We start from the raw sequence: 18,051 nt of genomic DNA, 5'->3' as shown, positions 1-18,051 counted from the left end.
ACAGCATCATCATTAAAGAGAAACCATGCTACGGCGGGCAGCACAAGTATGGCCTCTCTAAACACGCAGTAAAGCCCACTGCAACTAAAGATGAGCTTGGGCACAGTATATTTGAAAGTACAGAGAGGGATAACAAATGTGCCATGTCTTTTGAGGATGAAACATTTCTAAAAATAATGGAAAAAGAAGTTTATCAGGATGAAAACAGTAGCTGGGTCGCACCCTTACCATTCAGGTCTCCTCGCTTACCACTCCCAAACAACAGGGACCAAGCAGTGTCCAGACTCAACTCTCTAAGACGTAACCTAACTAAAACGCTTCAAGTGCAACAACAGTTCCTGGAGTTTATGGAAAAACTGTTCGAAAACAAGCATGCAGAAATCGCACCACCTATCAATGACAACACTGAACGCTGGTACCTGCCTATTTTCGGGGTATATCACCCCCAGAAACCCGGTCAGATACGGGTCGTCTTTGATTCAAGTGCTGAACATTTCGGTGCGTCCCTTAACTCAGTGCTGCTAACAGGTCCAGACCTCAATAACACTTTGCTTGGCGTGCTCATCCGGTTTAGAAAAGAACCTATCGCAGTCACTGCCGACATACAGCAGATGTTTTATGGATTCCTTGTCAGACCCGACCACAGAGACTATCTCAGGTTCTTATGGCACAAGGACAACGACCTATCAAAGGAGGTGCAGGAATACCGCATGCGTGTACATGTTTTCGGAAACAGTCCATCGCCAGCGGTGGCTATCTATTGTCTACGGAAAGCTATCCAGGAAGGTGAGCAGAAGTCTGGAACTGACACAAGGCACTTCGTTGAGAGACACTTCTATGTGGACGATGGGTTGATTTCACTTCCCACAGAGTCTGCAGCAACAGACCTGCTCAAACGCACATGTGCATCACTAGCTGAGTCTAATGTCAAGCTCCACAAAATCACCTCAAACAGCATTTCAGTCATGTGAGCCTTTGAACCCAATGATCTAGCCACAGGCATCAAAGACCTAAGCTTAGACAACGACACTCTACCAGCGCAAAGAAGCCTAGGTCTATGCTGGGACATTAACACAGACACCTTTACTTTCAAAGCAGCTGTGAATGACAAACCCTACACTAGACGTGGCGTGCTCTCAGTGATCAACAGTATCTTTGACCCCTTGGGGTTAGCAGCGTCAGTAACAATAAAGGGCAGACTGTTGCTACGTGAACTTGCAAATGGAGTCCAAGAATGGGATGCCCCTCTCCCAGAGGACAAAATGAACACATGGGAAACATGGAAAATGTCACTACAAAATCTAAGCAGCCTGAAGGTCCCACGCTGCTACGTGCCAGCTTCTCTCTCACAGTCCACTTACACCGAACTGTGTGTCTTTTCCGATGCGTCAAGCTGGGCCATTGCTGCAGTAGCATACTTAAGAACTGTCAATGAACACGGACAATGTAAGGTCGGTTTTGTACTTGGAAAAGCAAAACTGTCGCCACGGCCAGAGCCCACAATACCTCGCCTCGAATTATGTGGAGCTGTTCTAGCGGTAGAAATAGCTGAGCTCATCCTGGATGAACTGGATCACAAACCGAACATAGTCAATTTCTATTGTGATAGCAGAGTGGTCCTTGGTTACATCTGCAACGACTCGAAACGCTTTTATGTGTACGTCCATAATCGTGTCCACCGTATACGTCAGACCACAACTCCTGAACAGTGGCACTATGTCGTATCAGAACAAAACCCTGCCGATCTAGCAACCAGATCTGTACCAGCATCACAGCTTATGGACACTATGTGGTTTAAAGGACCTGACTTCCTCTATAAACCTCCTAAATCAGGGACATTTGAGCCCTTTGATCTAATCCAGCCTGAAAGAGACATTGAAATCAGACAAGTCACTACCCTTGCAACAAACATTCAAAAAAGAGGCCTCACACCAGAACGCTTCCACCGCTTTTCTACATGGAACTCACTAGTGCGTGCTGTTGCCTTTCTGATTCATCAAGCTCGCTCCCACACAACTAACAAATCATCTCATCACTCATGCAAAGGCTGGCACCAGTGTAACAAGCCATGCACACCTGAGGAACTGGGAAGAGCCAAAAACATCATTCTTCAGTCTGTTCAAAGAAATACTTATCCAGAGGAGTGCACTGCTCTCCTAGCCAAGCAAGTTGTCCCTAGCTCAAGTGCCATCTTACCTCTCGACCCTTATATAAGTGAAGGCCTCATCAGAGTCGGGGGGCGTCTCAGACATGCTTCGCTGAGGACAGAGGTAAAAAACCCTATTCTCCTCCCAAATAAGCTCCATGTAACTAAACTACTAGTAAAACACTATCACACAAAAGTAATGCATCAAGGAAGGCAGTTCACAGAGGGAGCCATTAGGCAAGCAGGATTCTGGGTTGTAGCTGGCAAAAGACTTGTCTCATCTATTATTCACCAGTGTGTAACATGCCGAAAACTCAGGGGAAAACTAGAGACTCAAAAAATGGCAGACCTTCCTCCCGAGAGACTCAACACGTCCCCACCTTTCTCCTATGTCGGCCTGGATGTATTCGGCCCATGGACAGTAGCCACACGACGCACACGAGGTAGTGCAGCTGAAAGCAAAAGGTGGGCCATACTGTTCACGTGTATGACTACCAGAGGTGTACACATCGAAATCATAGAGTCTATGGATGCAAACAGCTGCATAAATGCATTACGTAGATTCTTTGCAATTAGAGGACCAGCCAAGACACTCCGATCCAATAGGGGCACAAACTTCATCGCAGCCAGTGTGGAACTAGGCATGGCGCAAACAAATGACAACCAACCAAACATTCTCAACTTTCTCCATACCAACGGCTGCACGTGGGAGTTTAACCCTCCTCATGCCTCCCACATGGGTGGCAAAATACTGGACTCTATGCTCTTGCAAAATAAACATGCACGTCTGACGCATGAAGTGCTTTGTACCTTGATGGCCGAGGTAACCTCCATAATCAATGCTAGACCCTTAGTTCCCATCTCAACAGATTCATCATCTCCATTCCTGCTTTGCCCCGCAATGCTCTTGACCCAAAAGCAGCACGTGGCTAGTCCACCTGGAGATTTCACCGCCAAAGATCTACTCAGAAACCAGTGGAAGCAGGTGCAGGCACTTGCAAATGAGTTTTGGAACCGCTGGAGGAACGAATATCTCAGCACCCTTCAGTCCAGGCGCAAGTGGCACAAAACACACCGCAACCTCCAAACAGGTGATGTCGTGCTGCTAAAACAAAGTCAAGCACTGAGGAATGAATGGACAATGGCGATTATCACATCAACCTTTCTAAGTAGGGATGGGAGGATCAGGAAGGTCGAAGTGAGGACATCATCTCAAGGTGTTACATGGACTTATCTGCGTCCCATCTCAGATATTATTGTTCTCATAGAAAGTGGACAGTGACTGATTAAAAGTAGTAGTGGCATCAGTAATGCCAAGCGGGGAGTGTTCTGCCCTCAGTTAATGAATAAGTTTAAATAAATAAATTAAATAATTCCTCGTTTGATAATTCATGTTATTGTGTAAAGTAAAAAAAAAAAAAAAAAAAAAAAGAATTGTATAGCTTACATTTGTTACCTGAGTTTTATTTTGAAACAAAACATTCGTTGTGACAAGCATCGTGGGTAACATAACGGAAAAAAGAAAAAGGGCTGTTGCCAGTGCGAACGAAGTGCAGTTTAGTTATGTCCCTCTGCCGTCTCAATCCTCCCCTAAGCCTTCAGAGAGCAATGGCTGTAAGTTTATTAGTGTTTTGAGATTATTTTGATTACATTGTGTGTTTCATATGCTTGTTGGAGATAGTTTGTAGCTTGTTGTTTCCCGCTAGCATGCTGTAGCTACCGAATTAGCATTTCAAAGCAACTATTTTTAGACATTGTAACGAGCTCGTTGGCATAACGATGAATCGATTTTTCTGTTGCCTTATTTCTGATTACAAACTGATGTATGTTTTTTCCTTTCTTGTTTCTGTACATTTCAGTTTCACTCGACCTTTTAGAGCCAGGAGTTCTTAAAGCATATAATAAAGAGAATAGTGGCTTATGAAAGCGAGTTTGGCTTGCTGTTGATCTACGTTCACGTACAGCATAGAGTATCAACACGTAGTGGTAACAGTACAGGGAGGTTGTTTTCTTTTTTTTCTGGTTAATTTTCAACAGGTGGGATTGCCTCATCACGAGTGGGTTCTGTCGGCCAATCAGAGACCGCGATTTGGATGAGGGGGCGGATCTCCGGCTTCATAATCTGCCTGCTGTGATTGCTGGAAGTCGCTGAGAGGCGACACGAGCTTTTCTGCCTTTACGGTTGTGTATGTATGTGTGTGGTTGCTGTGATTACTGGAAGTCGCTGAGAGGCGACACGAGCTTTTCTGCCTTTACGGTTGTTGTGATGATCTTTTGTCATGAACTGAGTTGTAAAACAAACACCACCATGGACTAAGAGCATAGCAGCATGTGCGCACTCATATATGCACTCACGCAGTCCTGCATTTGTTAGAAACACCAGAGGCGGGCACCGTTTGTGTATTTTTGTTTGAGATTAGCTAGAGCAGTAGGTACATTTTCTTTTCTGTAAGGGGTAAGTTTTGCTTTGTTACCGTAGTGTGTTTTTGTTTGTTTCTTTTCTTTGGTGCTGTCTACTGCTCCTTTCCTTGGTTGGTTGATTTATGGTTAATCGTGTGTGGTTGTACGTATGTGTCTGTTCAGTGTGTTCAGTGTTTGCTGCGTAAAGGCTCTTTTCCTCATTACCACTCGGCAGTAAAGAGTTCTTTTAACGCATCCGACTGGTTTCTGCGTTCTTCTTTTATTACATCTTGTCCGCAAGCGGCATGTTGCCCCACACCCCAAACCTAGACCCATGACATCGGGGGTCGTAACATATGGCATGCTACTGCCCCACACCCCAAACCTAGACCCATGACATTGTGGGGTCGTAACATATGGCATGCTACTGCCCCACACCCCAAACCTAGACCCATGACATTGTGGGGTCGTAACATATGGCATGCTACTGCCCCACACCCCAAACCTAGACCCATGACATTGTGGGGTCGTAACATATGGCATGCTACTGCCCCACACCCCAAACCTAGACCCATGACATTGTGGGGTCGTAACATATGGCATGCTACTGCCCCACACCCCAAACCTAGACCCATGACATTGTGGGGTCGTAACATATGGCATGCTACTGCCCCACACCCCAAACCTAGACCCATGACATCGTGGGGTCGTAACGTATGGCATGCTACTGCCCCACACCCCAAACCTAGACCCATGACATCGTGGGGTCGTAACGTATGGCATGCTACTGCCCCACACCCCAAACCTAGACCCATGACATCGTGGGGTCGTAACGTATGGCATGCTACTGCCCCACACCCCAAACCTAGACCCATGACATTGTGGGGTCGTAACGTATGGCATGCTACTGCCCCACACCCCAAACCTAGACCCATGACATCGTGGGGTCGTAACATATGACATGCTACTGCCCCACACCCCAAACCTAGACCCATGACATCGTGGGGTCGTAACACACAGTGCAATACTAAAAACCAGTTCAAACTCTGTGAGTGTACACACTAGCAATATATTATGATTTTAGTTGAACTAAAGTGGACAGTCTGCTCAGTTTGTGCCTTTGTGGAACACGTTGAAGTTACACAGGCCTAATAATTAGGAACAAACAAAAATACACATTATTTATATAACAGATATAAATAATATTTATATATTATATTTATAAAAAAATTATTTTCGTTATCATTAAGTTATTGTTTCTAATAATTCTATTTTCCATGATGTAATTTGACATGAGACAGTACTCTGCATTTACTCACTACTTGAGTAGCTTATAATCAAAGTACTTTTTTACTTTTACTCAAGTAAATTTTTGGATGCATACTTTTACTTGAGTAAAATGTGGTTCAAATAACAGTACTTTTACTTGAGTAAAATTGTTGATTACTCTGCCCACCTCTGCTTAAACGGAAGTTGGAAGTCTGATGCCTTGAACAGGGGAAACTGTGGTTTTAAACAGCTCCTGTCACGAGAGGCGTCTGATTTAAAGCGCATATATATATATATATATATATATATATATATATATATATATATATATACTGCTCAAAAAAATAAAGGGAACACTAAAATAACACATCCTAGTTCCCAATTAATAAAAATCTTTGAAATAAGTTGAAAATCTCTAATTTCTACTTGTTGTCTGTTCCATTTGCACAAGAGCAGTTGAAATTGGTTCATAATCAGTGTTGCTTCCTATCTGAACACGAAGTGGAGTTACATTGTGTTGTTTAAGTGTTCCCTTTATTTTTTTTAACAGTGAATACATATATATATATATATATATGTAAAATGTTTAAATATGTAAAATGGATTAATATTTGAATATGTAAAATGGATCAGTCTGTGAAGATATAAAACAGATTAGTGTATGAAGATTTAAAATGGATTAATATATGAATATGTTAAATAGATCAGTGTAAGATGTTAAATGGATCAGTGTAAGATGTTAAATTGATCAGTGTAAGATGTTAAATGGATCAGTGTAAGATGTTAAATGGATCAGTGTAAGATGTTAAATGGATCAGTGTAAGATGAAGCGAGATGTTTCTCTACCAGTATCTTCTCCTTGTTCCAGTTGGACACTGCGGAGGCTACAGGACGTAAACCCTTCTTCCCGCTCACTGTTAAAGATTTCAACAGCATTAGTTATATTTTAATAGCACAAAAAAGTTCTTCACACTGTTATGTTTCACACATAAAGATGAAAAAGAGCTTAAGGCTCACCTGGAATATTTAAGTTGGAGTAATTATTGCCCAGCCTACCTATAACGACTTCTCCATTGGTAGGAGAAAGGACATACACCCTGGAAAAGAAAACTAAACTTCAGGTTTTTTTTTATAAAAAAGATATAGGCCTTTATAAATTGACTGATATAATTATCTCCAAAGCTGACTTAGACATGACTAACCCATCTGAGGACTGAACTAGGGATTGTCCAAACAGTGGGTCATCACTTGTGAAATGGTGCACAGGTACGTTATATATGTTGAATGCCACTGTGGTGCCTGTGATTGAAGAACAGATAAAGCACACAAAGACGGACAAGAATGAAAGTTTTATGAATTATTTCTACACTTTGTTGTTGATACACTTACATTGGTCTAATTCTGTCATACATATCTGTATGAATCTTGAATCATAAATAACCTACCTGTCATCAGGAGAACAGCTGCAAACATTTTGACAGAATTAATCCCAAGCATCACAACTTTGAGGAGCAGCAGTGTGAGCTCACGTCTCACTGTGCGAGCAAGGTGTTCACCACAACTAGATGACAAGCCCTCGTCTGAAGACGAGACATCCGGATCTGCTGCTCTGGTGACATAAATGTTGGTTCCTGTAACACTTAGGAAATGCCACCTTAAAATTGCACAATTGACCTTTAGTGGTCAAAATGCTTTTGGAGAAAAAGAACAAATGTCTCATCAGGAGTTTCCTATCACATAATTTACATTACATTTACGAAATTTGACAGATGTCCTTATCCAGAGCAACTTACATTTTTTATCTCATTTTTATACAAGTGAGCAATTGAGGGTTAAGGGACTTGCTCAGGGGCACCTCAGTCATGGCCTCAGGCCTGGAAATCATACCCTCGACCCTCCGGTCACAAGACCAGTTCCCTAACCACCAGGCCATGACTGCCTTGGTCATTATGAAACATATAAATAGATTGTTATATTGCATAAGTATGTAATATAAAAGTACAAAAAAAAGATATTCTGATTATCATTCGACATTTACCAGAACCGGCTATCGAGCCGTCACGCCATCGGATCACTGGAACTTGTCTCTGGATCCGCTATTCTGTTAATTGATGGGTCCTTCAGAACTTTGGACATGTCTGATTGAAATTGCAAAAGTCATTTGTGTCATGTTTGCTAAAAAGGGATGAGTAACTCTGAACGGTTTATATCTTTTGGAGAACAAGAACATTTCATCTATTCAACAATTTACAATAAAATGTAGCTAGTATATTGCTAACAGACAGGTGGTAAAACAATTGTTAAATATTGAAGTGTTGTTTATCAACACCATACATCGAAAACAAATTAACCAAACCACTCAGCATGCACACCAGTCAGAGGCGGTCTTTGCATAGAGGCGTGGCTAGGCAACTGCCTTGGGCCCCTCCCACTGCAGCCCACTGTATGGGCCCCCTGATTAGCTGACTTATTTCTCGCATATTAATGTTGATGGGCCCCCTAGCAAAATTTGCCTTGAGCCCCCAAATTGCTAAGTCCGCCACTGACACCAGTCCAGTGTTTAACACAATACACAGTCTGCTGTTTTTAAACAAATGCACTTCTTGTGATTGCTGTAATTACTGTAGAGGCAGAAACACAGACTGCAGATGACATTTGGAGGAAGCTCTCTGTGGCTTTACGGTACTCAAGAAGGACTGTGTTCTGTGTGGGCCCTGCACATGGTTCTTCTGCAGAGCTCTAAGCAAGCCGACGCTCTGAGTCTCCATGAGTCTGTTTGAGGCTGCTGTCATTACTCCTTAACATAAAAACCCCAGTTGGACTTGGTCAGTTGGTTCATCTGGGCCTGGCTGGTGTTACCTTTTGCCTGCTTGCTGCTCTCGACCGTGGTCGCGCAGCTCAGGGGAGCTTACTTCCACCGTAGCTCTGTGGGCTAGAGCGGGTTGAACTTCACTTTCCGCCAGTTCTGGGGTAATACCCTAATTTGGGTCTTTTACAGTGGAAAGATGAGCAGAAGCTGGTTTACAACACAGTACCGGGCATTTATTATAGCTTGCGTGGTCGTAACACAAAGTTAAATGGGTGGCCGTGCTAACACAATAATAAAATTTTGTCAGAAAGAGAGAACTCAGCATGCTGCTCCCGCAGAACAGCTAGGCGACTACACACACATTGCAACTGCCAGCATACAGTGCATTGCTCAGCATTAACCCTTATTTACCCTTACACTGGTGGCAAAGTAGGTGTGATAACCATAACATTATTTTTTCCATTACAGGTGTCTTAGTGATGAAGTGTAAGATTTTGTGTGTTATATGTTAAGAGGATGTGGTGAACACAGCTGTAAGGTCCACTCACACAACCTCTTTTAAAAGCAGCAAACATATGTTTGTAATAGTAATGTAATGTAACAAATGTAATGTAACTGAAGACCATGTAAAACACAAACCACCCTGAACCAGGGAAACAGAACGCGCAGGCTACTTAAACTAAACACAAGCGCAGTGCAATACACAGCTGAAATAATATGAAGGGAAATGTGACAAACCCGAAACAAACCATATACACATATACTTGAGCGATGTTACAAACAGCAAACCAACATGAAGAAACAGTAACTGAAGCAACCCCTTATTCCTTGATTCATTGACCCACACCGTATACTAGGAACACAAGGAATAAATACGAAACTAAACGAATACCAAAAATAAGCGACAGCTGAAACCAGTGAGAGAAGAGAACCAAAACTATGGAAATTAAAACAGAGGCGGTATTAGGAACAGCACGTGACCACCCGAATTATTCTATACACCTGCTGCTCGTTAACTCCACATTTCACGTATACTTAAGCTTCCCCCTCTCACTTCCGGGTTGCGAAGTATTGTCGGCATGCCACTTACCAAGTGTTCTATCTCTGTGATTGATCTCCCGTGTTCTGACCCCTGCTCTCGTTCCACACCTCGTTCCCAGCCTAGTCCTTGTGTACCTTCAGCCCTCTGTCTACCCGGCGTGACCCTGGACCGTCCTGACCTCGACTACAGCACCCATACACCACACACACTCTGCGGAGTTATTCGTCTATTCGAGTGCTCTGTATTCACTTCACAAATAAAAACAACCATATTCCACATTTGGATCCTTGTCTGCCTGGTTGGTTCGTTACATAATACTTCGCCATTCACAATGGATCCAGCGGACGTACCTGCACTCCTGGCTCAACGAAGGAATACCATCGTCTCGTTCCAAGACGACGTTTGCCGGCTCACGGAGGCTATACAAGTCCAGGCTGCTCAGCTACAGACAGCTCAACAACAAGTGGCACAGCACCAGGTGATACAGCAGCAGGTATTGCAACACCAGTCCACTCAACACCAGGCTGCTGTGACCGTCACTCCTCCTGGTTTTCCTCCTTGTATTCCTGTGGCTGGAGCGGTATGACGGTTCTCCGGAGCATTGTCAGAACTTTGTCAGAGGCTGTCTCTGAATAACCCAACTATTTCCTAGAAGACTAGAGAAATCACGAAATGGGGTTCTCACTGTCTAAAAAATTGTATACACCACATCCATAAAAAGCCCAGACTCTCCTCTCGAAACAGCTTATCCCATGCAATATCAGGAATATGCTGATGTTTTCAGTAAGGACAACGCTAGTCACCTGCCGCTGCACAGACCATGGGATTGTGTGATTGAGCTGCTGCCCGGGTCTCCTCTCCCAATTCGTACAAAACCTTACCCCTTGTCCCGTCCCGAGGACTTGGCAATGGAGCAGTATGTTGACGAGGCTCTTCAGAAGGGGTTCATCCGTCCGTCCACATCGCCCGTGGCAGCGGGGTTTTTCTTTGTGGAGAAGAAAGGGGGGACTACGTCCTTGTATAGACTATCGCTCTCTCAATGCCGTCATCTCTAAATTCGCTTATCCTCTTCCATTCATCTCTGCGTCGCAGGAGCATCTTCACGAAATTGGACTTGCGGAGTGCCTACAATCTGATTCGCATTCGAGAGGGGGACGAGTGGAAAACAGCTTTTGTCACGGCACGAGGTCATTATGAATATCTTGTAATGCCGTATGGACTAGACAACAGCCCATCGGTTTTCCAGGCGTTTATGGATGAGATATTCCGTGACATGATAGGGCAGTACGTCATTGTCTACATAGACGATATCCTTATATATTCCTCATCAGCTGCAGACCATGTCCAGCACGTCTCCGCAGTGTTAGCCCGTTTACTGCAGCATCACCTCTATGCCAAAGCAGAAAAATGTTTCACCAGATGTCCGTGACATTCCTGGGTTGTACTCTGTCCCCTGGGGGTATCTCCATGAACATGGACAAAGTGTCAGCCGTCACACAGTGGCCTGTGCCCCAGACGAGGAAGGAGCTACAGCTATTCCTGGGTTTCGCCAACTTTTACCGCTGTTTCATCAGAGACTTTGGTTCCGTGGCCACTCCGCTTAGAAATCTCCTTCGGGGTGGGCAACATCTGCACCTTAAATGGACAACTGATGCTGACCGGGCATTTGCACTGCTCAAAGGAGCATTCACCTCAGCACCCATCCTACATCTCCCTGATCCCCAAGTTCCTTTTGTGGTCGAGGTTGATGCCTCTGAGGTGGGGGTGGGAGCTGTCCTCTCTCAACATCAAGGAAACCCCCCTAAATTGGTCCCTTGTGCATTTTACTCCAAAAAATTGCAACCAGCGGAGCAGAATTATGATGTTGGCATGGCCGGAGTGGGACACGTTTTCAGCCCGGGAGTTTCATGCACAAATCCGGCCCAAAATTTTTTTCCATCCCAATCGGCCCAAACTAGAGATTGACATGAGCCGGCCCATCGGGAATCCTCCCGAATCTCCCGATTAGCCACTCCGGCTCTGGATGTCGGTAATTGCGAACTCCTGGCAGTAAAACTTGCCTTAGAACAGTGGAGACATTGGTTAGAGGGGGCTGAACATCCCTTTATTGTTTACACAGACCATAAGAATTTAGAGTACCTGAAGGAGGCCAGGTGACTAAATCCTCGCCAGGCCAGGTGGGCGTTATTCTTCTCCCGTTTCCGCTTTTCTGTCTCCTATAGACCCGGTTCGAAAAACCCAAAAGCCGATGCCCTCTTTTGCATTCATGATAAAGACCCGCAGACAAGGAACCAGAGTACATCTTACCACGCCCCTGTTTCCTAGCCGTTTCCTGGGCCTGTGGAGAGCTCGCTGGCACAGGCTGGGCGGCTGACGTTGGCGCAGGTTGGGCGGCTGACGCTGTGCTAGGGAACCATCCAGCCCTAAAGGCTGCAACAACCTCAGGATTGGACCAGTCTCATGTCCAATGTCTTTCAATGTTTTTACCAAAGCGCACCCTGAGCATTTAAAAATATCCTTCTAAAGTCTCCTTCTCCTGGGCTCTCCTAGTCATCAGAAGATCAGCACATTGTAGTGCCTTAAATTGAGGTATTGCAGAAGATGTCTGATCTTAAGAAATTTCGGTGGTTGTGGACCGAGTAGACAGTCAAAGAATAGCCTGCTCTGAAGAATAAAACCTTCTAGGGGCCCCTCTCCGTTAAACTCATGCGGAGGACTTATTTCCAATGGTAGTTAGAAACGCTCCCCTTGTTTTACCCGTTCAACAGGGTTCCCAGGGAGGGTGGTGCTGGAGAACGGTCCTCAAAGCTAAACGGACAAACCTCACAAAAACACAAACCAATCTGAACCAGGGAAACTGAACGCGTAGGCTACTTAAACTAAACACAAGTACGCAGGGCAATACACAGCTGAAATAAGACAAAGGGAAACATGACAAACCAGAAACCTTATACACATATACTCGAGCGATGTTACAAACAGCAAACGAACATGAAGAATGACAAGGAAACAGTAACTGAAGCAAACAGATGCAGAAATGACCAGAGGAGGAGGAGACAGGTATGACAGACGGGGGTCGGGGGGGGGGGGGGTGTTACACTTGTGAACATGACTACAAACAATGTCTGTGTTTGCGCACTTGCGTGGGCTAAAGGAACAAGAAATGACAAAGGACACCTATCTGCAGGTTGACTATTTCTGTTCTAACTTCAGTTCTTAGTTGTATCTCTGCATTGGTTACTAGCATGACATGCATGTAACCAAGCTGGGCTGGGCTCCGAGGTCTCGCTGCCGTGCAGCTCTTGAAGAGCAAAGGCACAAATGAAGCCAGGTGGAGCCAGAACACCACCCTTCTGAGCATCCATCCCGAGGGGCGCGTCACCTTCCAGGATCCCCGAGGCGGCCGAGTGATGGCCTTCCCCTACCTGTTCCTCAGAGGAAACTTCTCCATCCTCATCCGCGCTCTTCAGTACTCTGATCTGGGCACGTACTGCTGTGAGCTGAGTGACGAGTGCTGGAAGATAAGACTGGCCGGGGTGGCTCCCAGAGACCCGATCAAAGGTAGGCTGGCCATTGAAGCAGTCCAGTGCATGCCGTGCAGTGTGAACACGTTCCTGTATCAGTCTGGGATCTGAGCTGGCTTCTCATTTTTGAGCCTATCATCAGAAAACAATGACAGGCATAAACAAAAGCTGGGTGGATTGAACAACATCGAGAAAATGTCACAAATGTAAACATCAGTCACACTGCAAAACTGCTAAAGATTTACATTTTTAATGATAAGTCCTAAAATTCAACTCTACGTGCACATGGAACTTAGAAGCGTAAAGCCACCCAGTCTACTGTCGCTCCAGGTTTCTAAAGGGCCAGCAGCTCTGAGTCTCTTTTAAATTTGCATATCTCATGTATTATTTGCATATCTCATTCATTATATATCAGGGCATCATGTTCAGACCTTGTGTATAACGTTACGTAACATGCAATGCCATTTTGAATGAAGATATGAATAAACTCATGTGTGAGCTGAATCATTTTTTTCACTGCTGTTTGACAGCTGTTTGAGGTGGCATTAAACTCACGCAAGTGCTTCACTCACTTACGCAACTACAGTACTCGCAGACAAAGATTATTTTACGATTACGCCACAAAGCCGTGAGGTCGAACTGTGAAACAAGTTTTTGTCATGGTGTTACTGCAAAGTATGGTGCAAACTTTGCTGCTCATGTAGCCTACTTGACTCTATCCAGAGCGAAACTAACACGGTCGTTTATATTATCAAAACGTCATACCTACATGCACTTTATCTGCAGTCACGGACTGATCGGCTTTTCCTGTGATGGCACCAAGCGGTTAACAGCTGTCTGACCTACTTTAACAAAAACAACTCGATGTACCAATACACAAGAACACGACAGCACCCCTCACTGGATCTGGATTCAGTTCCGGTTGCAGTGTGAACTGTTTATTCACTCTGTGATTTTCCAGCGTATTTTAATAAGCGTATTTGTGTTCAGGCACAGCTGCATGGCCTTACAGCCTATACAAATGTGGACAGAAAAACGTGGCCAGTTCACATTGGTGATGCTTAGAATCCTTAATTGTATCAAACAATTTATGAGTTGCAGATTCTTGGGGCCAATAAAATTTTGGATGCATACAGAGAGGTCTCCTCATTCTGAACCAGCATCATATTCCAGGTCTTCGCTGCTCCTTCCTCTACAACACCTCTTGTACATTTACCTTGTTGAGTACTAGCAGTGGCGTAAGTGTAGATATTGTGTCTCCACAATTCTTAACCACTTCCAGCCTTAAAAAGGAAGGTGTCATATGTGCCCAGACGAGATTTGCTACAGGTTTGTATTTGTCATTTTCGAAATACATGCAATAAGTACGTGTTTTCAGTATAATAAATCTTAGCTCTGTCACTGGTTTTACCATTTTTCAACAGTATTTTGCCTTACACATTTCTGGGCCCAGCCAAACGGGGATGAATCTGGACCCAGGTCTCACCGCTAGATTCTTATTTTAGGAGTTTTTCTAAGGGCAACTATGCTCCGATAATGCATGCGTTGTCTACAGGAGAGGCGACCATCAGTGGGGGTTGGCAGCTTGTGACTATATGATGATCATGGCTGTACTTCGGTGCTACATAAGTGTTTTTGTAGATGAACCCGTAGAAGCGTCTTTTAAAATGGGTGTGATTGTGAAATTTTCCTTTTGCATTTTTGAATTTTATGAGCATTCCTAGTTGGAATATATTTTTGGAGAATATAGCAGCAGGTTTGTCATTCGAGTCAGTCATCATGCAGAGATGATGATTATTCAGTCAAATAATCATCACATAATACAAAGACAAAATCTATCAGCATGACAAACCTTGTCAACAAAATAATGACTGAAAAGGCACAGGCAGAAGCATGATGCTTATTTTTATGCCTGTCCTACCTAACAAATTAAGCTACCCATAATAACATCTTACAGTATAATAAAGAAAGAAAGAAAAAAAGCAATGATTAGTAATTAACACTTGTAACTTTCAAAAATTTCCATACATACCATTTTTTTTTAAATTGAAAATGTTCTACACATTCGTAAATTTATGCTGGCATCATTCCAATATTTAACTCCAACAACAGATATACATCTCCTTTTGACCTCTTTTCTAGCTTTTTGAACAACAAATTTACAGACATCTCTCATGTCATATTTAGACTTCTGCATTGAAAAAACCCTTTGTACACAAACAGGAAGTAAATTAACTTTTACTTTGTACATTATTTGCATTATTTTATAATAAACCAAGTCATAAAATTTCATAACATGGGATTTTATAAAAAGTATATTAGTATGCTCATAATATCCAACCTTATTAATAATACGTATGGCTCGTTTTTGTAAAAGAACTATAGCATTTAATGCTGTTTTATACGTAGAACCCCACACTTCCACACAATATGATATACAGGACTGTCTCAGAAAATTAGAATATTGTGATAAAGTGCTTTATTTTCCGTAATGCAATTAAAAAAAATGAAATGTCATACATTGTGGATACATTACAAATCAACTGAAATATTGCAAGCCTTTAATTGTTTTAATATAGCTGATTATGGCGTACAGCTTAAGAAAACTCAAAAATCCTATCTCAAAATATTAGAATATCTTGAAAAAGTATCCTAGTAGGCTATTCAACTAATCACTTGAATCGTCTAATTAACTCGAAACACCTGCAAGTGTGTCCTGAGCCTTGAAAAACACTCAGCTTGGTTCAGTAAACTAAATCTCAAGTATGGGGAAGACTGCTGATCTGACTGCTGTCCAGAGGACCATCATTGACACCCTCCATCAGGAGGGTAAGAAACAAAAAGAAATTTCTCAAAGAGCAGGCTGTTCACAGAGTGCAGTTTCAAAGCACATTCACAAAAAGTCTGTTGGAAGGGGGAAATGTGGCAGGAAACGCTGCACAACCAAGAGGGATGACCGCAGCCTTAACAACATTGTGAAGAAGAGCCGCTTCCAGAATTTGGGGGAGCTTCAAAGACAGTGGACTGAAGCTGGAGTCCAGGTATCAAAAGCCACTGTTCACAGACGTGTCCGGGAAATGGGCTACAATAGCCGTATTCCCATGGTCAAGCCACTTCTGAACTCAAGACAACGGAAGAAGCGTCTGACTTGGGCTATGGAAAAGAAGCACTGGACAGTTGCAGAGTGGTCCAAAGTCCTCTTTTCAGACGAAAGCAAGTTTTGTATGTCATTTGGTAGTCAAGGCGCCAGAGTCTGGAGAAAGGCTGGAGAGGAGCAAAATCCAAGTTGCTTGAAATCCAGTGTGAAGTTCCCACAGTCAGCGATGGTTTGGGAAGCCATGTCAGCTGCTGGTGTTGGTCCACTGTGTTTTATCAAGTCCAGAGTAAATGCAGTTGTGTACCAAGAGATTTTAGAGCACTACATGCTTCTATCTGCTGAAAAGCTCTATGGAGATGATGCTTTCATTTTCCAGCATGATCTGGCACCTGCCCACAGTGCCAAAACCACCAGTAACTGGTGTACTGACCATGGCATTGCTGTTCTTGATTGGCCTGCCAATTCCCCTGACCTGAACCCCATAGAGAATTTGTGGGGTATTGTGAAGAAGAAGATGAAAGACACCAGACCCAATAATGCAAATGAGCTAAAGGCCGCTATTGAAGCATCCTGGTCATCCATAACACCTCAGCAATGCCACAGGCTGATTGCCTCCATGCCACGCCGCATTGATGCAGTAATCTGTGCAAAAGGATTCCCAACTAAGTACTGAGTGCATTAATGGACATTTTCAAATGTTTGATTTTGTTTTGCTGTTATATTTTTTATTTTTTTACTTGGTCTGAGGAAATATTCTAATATTTTGAGATAGGATTTTTGAGTTTTCTTAAGCTGTACGCCATAATCAGCTATATTAAAACAATTAAAGGCTTGCAATATTTCAGTTGATTTGTAATGTATCCACAATGTATGACATTTCATTTTTTTTTTATTGCATTACGGAAAATAAAAGCACTTTATCACAATATTCTAATTTTCTGAGACAGTCCTGTATAAGGAAGTATAAGTGAACAATAAATTATATATAGAGCTTTATAATTTAATATATTTCTAGACTTATACAGGATTGAAATTGACTTTGCAATCTTTCTATTTATATATCCAATATGTTGTTTCCATGTTAATTTATGATCAATAACAACACATAGAAAATTTATATCAAAAACTCTTTCAATTTTAGTATCACATATTTTTAATTTAATATCCTCATCCATTTCTTTTTGAGTTCCAAAAACCATAAATTTAGTTTTTTTTATATTCAACGACAACTTATTGACATCAAACCAAGTTTTTAGGATTTCTAATTCCTTTTCAATAGATGACAAAAGTTCCTTCAAATTATTCCCAGAACAATACATATTTGTATCATCTGCAAAAATAACAAATTTTAATAGTTTAGTAACATTACAGATATCATTGATATAAAGTAAAAAAAGTTTTGGGCCAATCACAGATCCCTGGGGTACTCCACAAGTGACCTTCCTGAACTGTGACATAGTCTTACTAATTTGTACACATTGCTGTCGATTTTCCAAATAACTCTTGATCCAGGAATAAGCCACACCCCTTATCCCATACTTCTCCAATTTTCTCAATAATATAGTGTAATCTATAGTATCAAATGCTTTTTGTAAATCAATATAAACACCAACTGAACATTTGTCATTTTCTATTGCCTTTGATATTTCTTCTACCATCTCCATTACTGCATATGTAGTAGTTCTATTCTCCCTAAAGCCATACTGGTGTTCGCTCAGGATTTTGTGTTTATCTAAAAAAAGATCCATTTGTTTAACAAATAAT

The 18,051-nt window shown here is 42.7% G+C and overlaps 1 protein-coding gene across 3 annotated transcripts in view; it reads right to left on the bottom strand.

The window, feature by feature from the left end:
* Nucleotides 1–7,515, bottom strand: part of LOC143477661 (integrin alpha-L-like) — a 34,829-nt gene extending 27,314 nt beyond the window's left edge. Inside the window, exons 1-4 of one of the 3 annotated variants that reach the window (XM_076976368.1) lie at nucleotides 7,261–7,515; nucleotides 7,018–7,114; nucleotides 6,833–6,912; nucleotides 6,662–6,729 (exon numbers count right to left, since the gene is read on the bottom strand). In XM_076976368.1, coding sequence (XP_076832483.1) covers nucleotides 6,662–6,729; nucleotides 6,833–6,912; nucleotides 7,018–7,114; nucleotides 7,261–7,312 — 297 coding nt within the window. In that variant the 5' untranslated portion in view covers nucleotides 7,313–7,515. The remainder of the gene's footprint in view (nucleotides 1–6,661; nucleotides 6,730–6,832; nucleotides 6,913–7,017; nucleotides 7,115–7,260) is intronic. The other 2 variants (XM_076976370.1, XM_076976369.1) reach the window with 2 other exon arrangements.
* Between the last annotated feature and the right edge of the window lie 10,536 nt (nucleotides 7,516–18,051).

Source organism: Brachyhypopomus gauderio, chromosome 16 (assembly GCF_052324685.1).
Source record: "Brachyhypopomus gauderio isolate BG-103 chromosome 16, BGAUD_0.2, whole genome shotgun sequence".
In the NCBI taxonomy this organism is placed as follows: Eukaryota; Metazoa; Chordata; class Actinopteri; order Gymnotiformes; family Hypopomidae; genus Brachyhypopomus; species Brachyhypopomus gauderio.
Note: the sequence above shows the minus strand (reverse complement) of the source record. Positions and strands in the feature narration are given on the sequence as shown.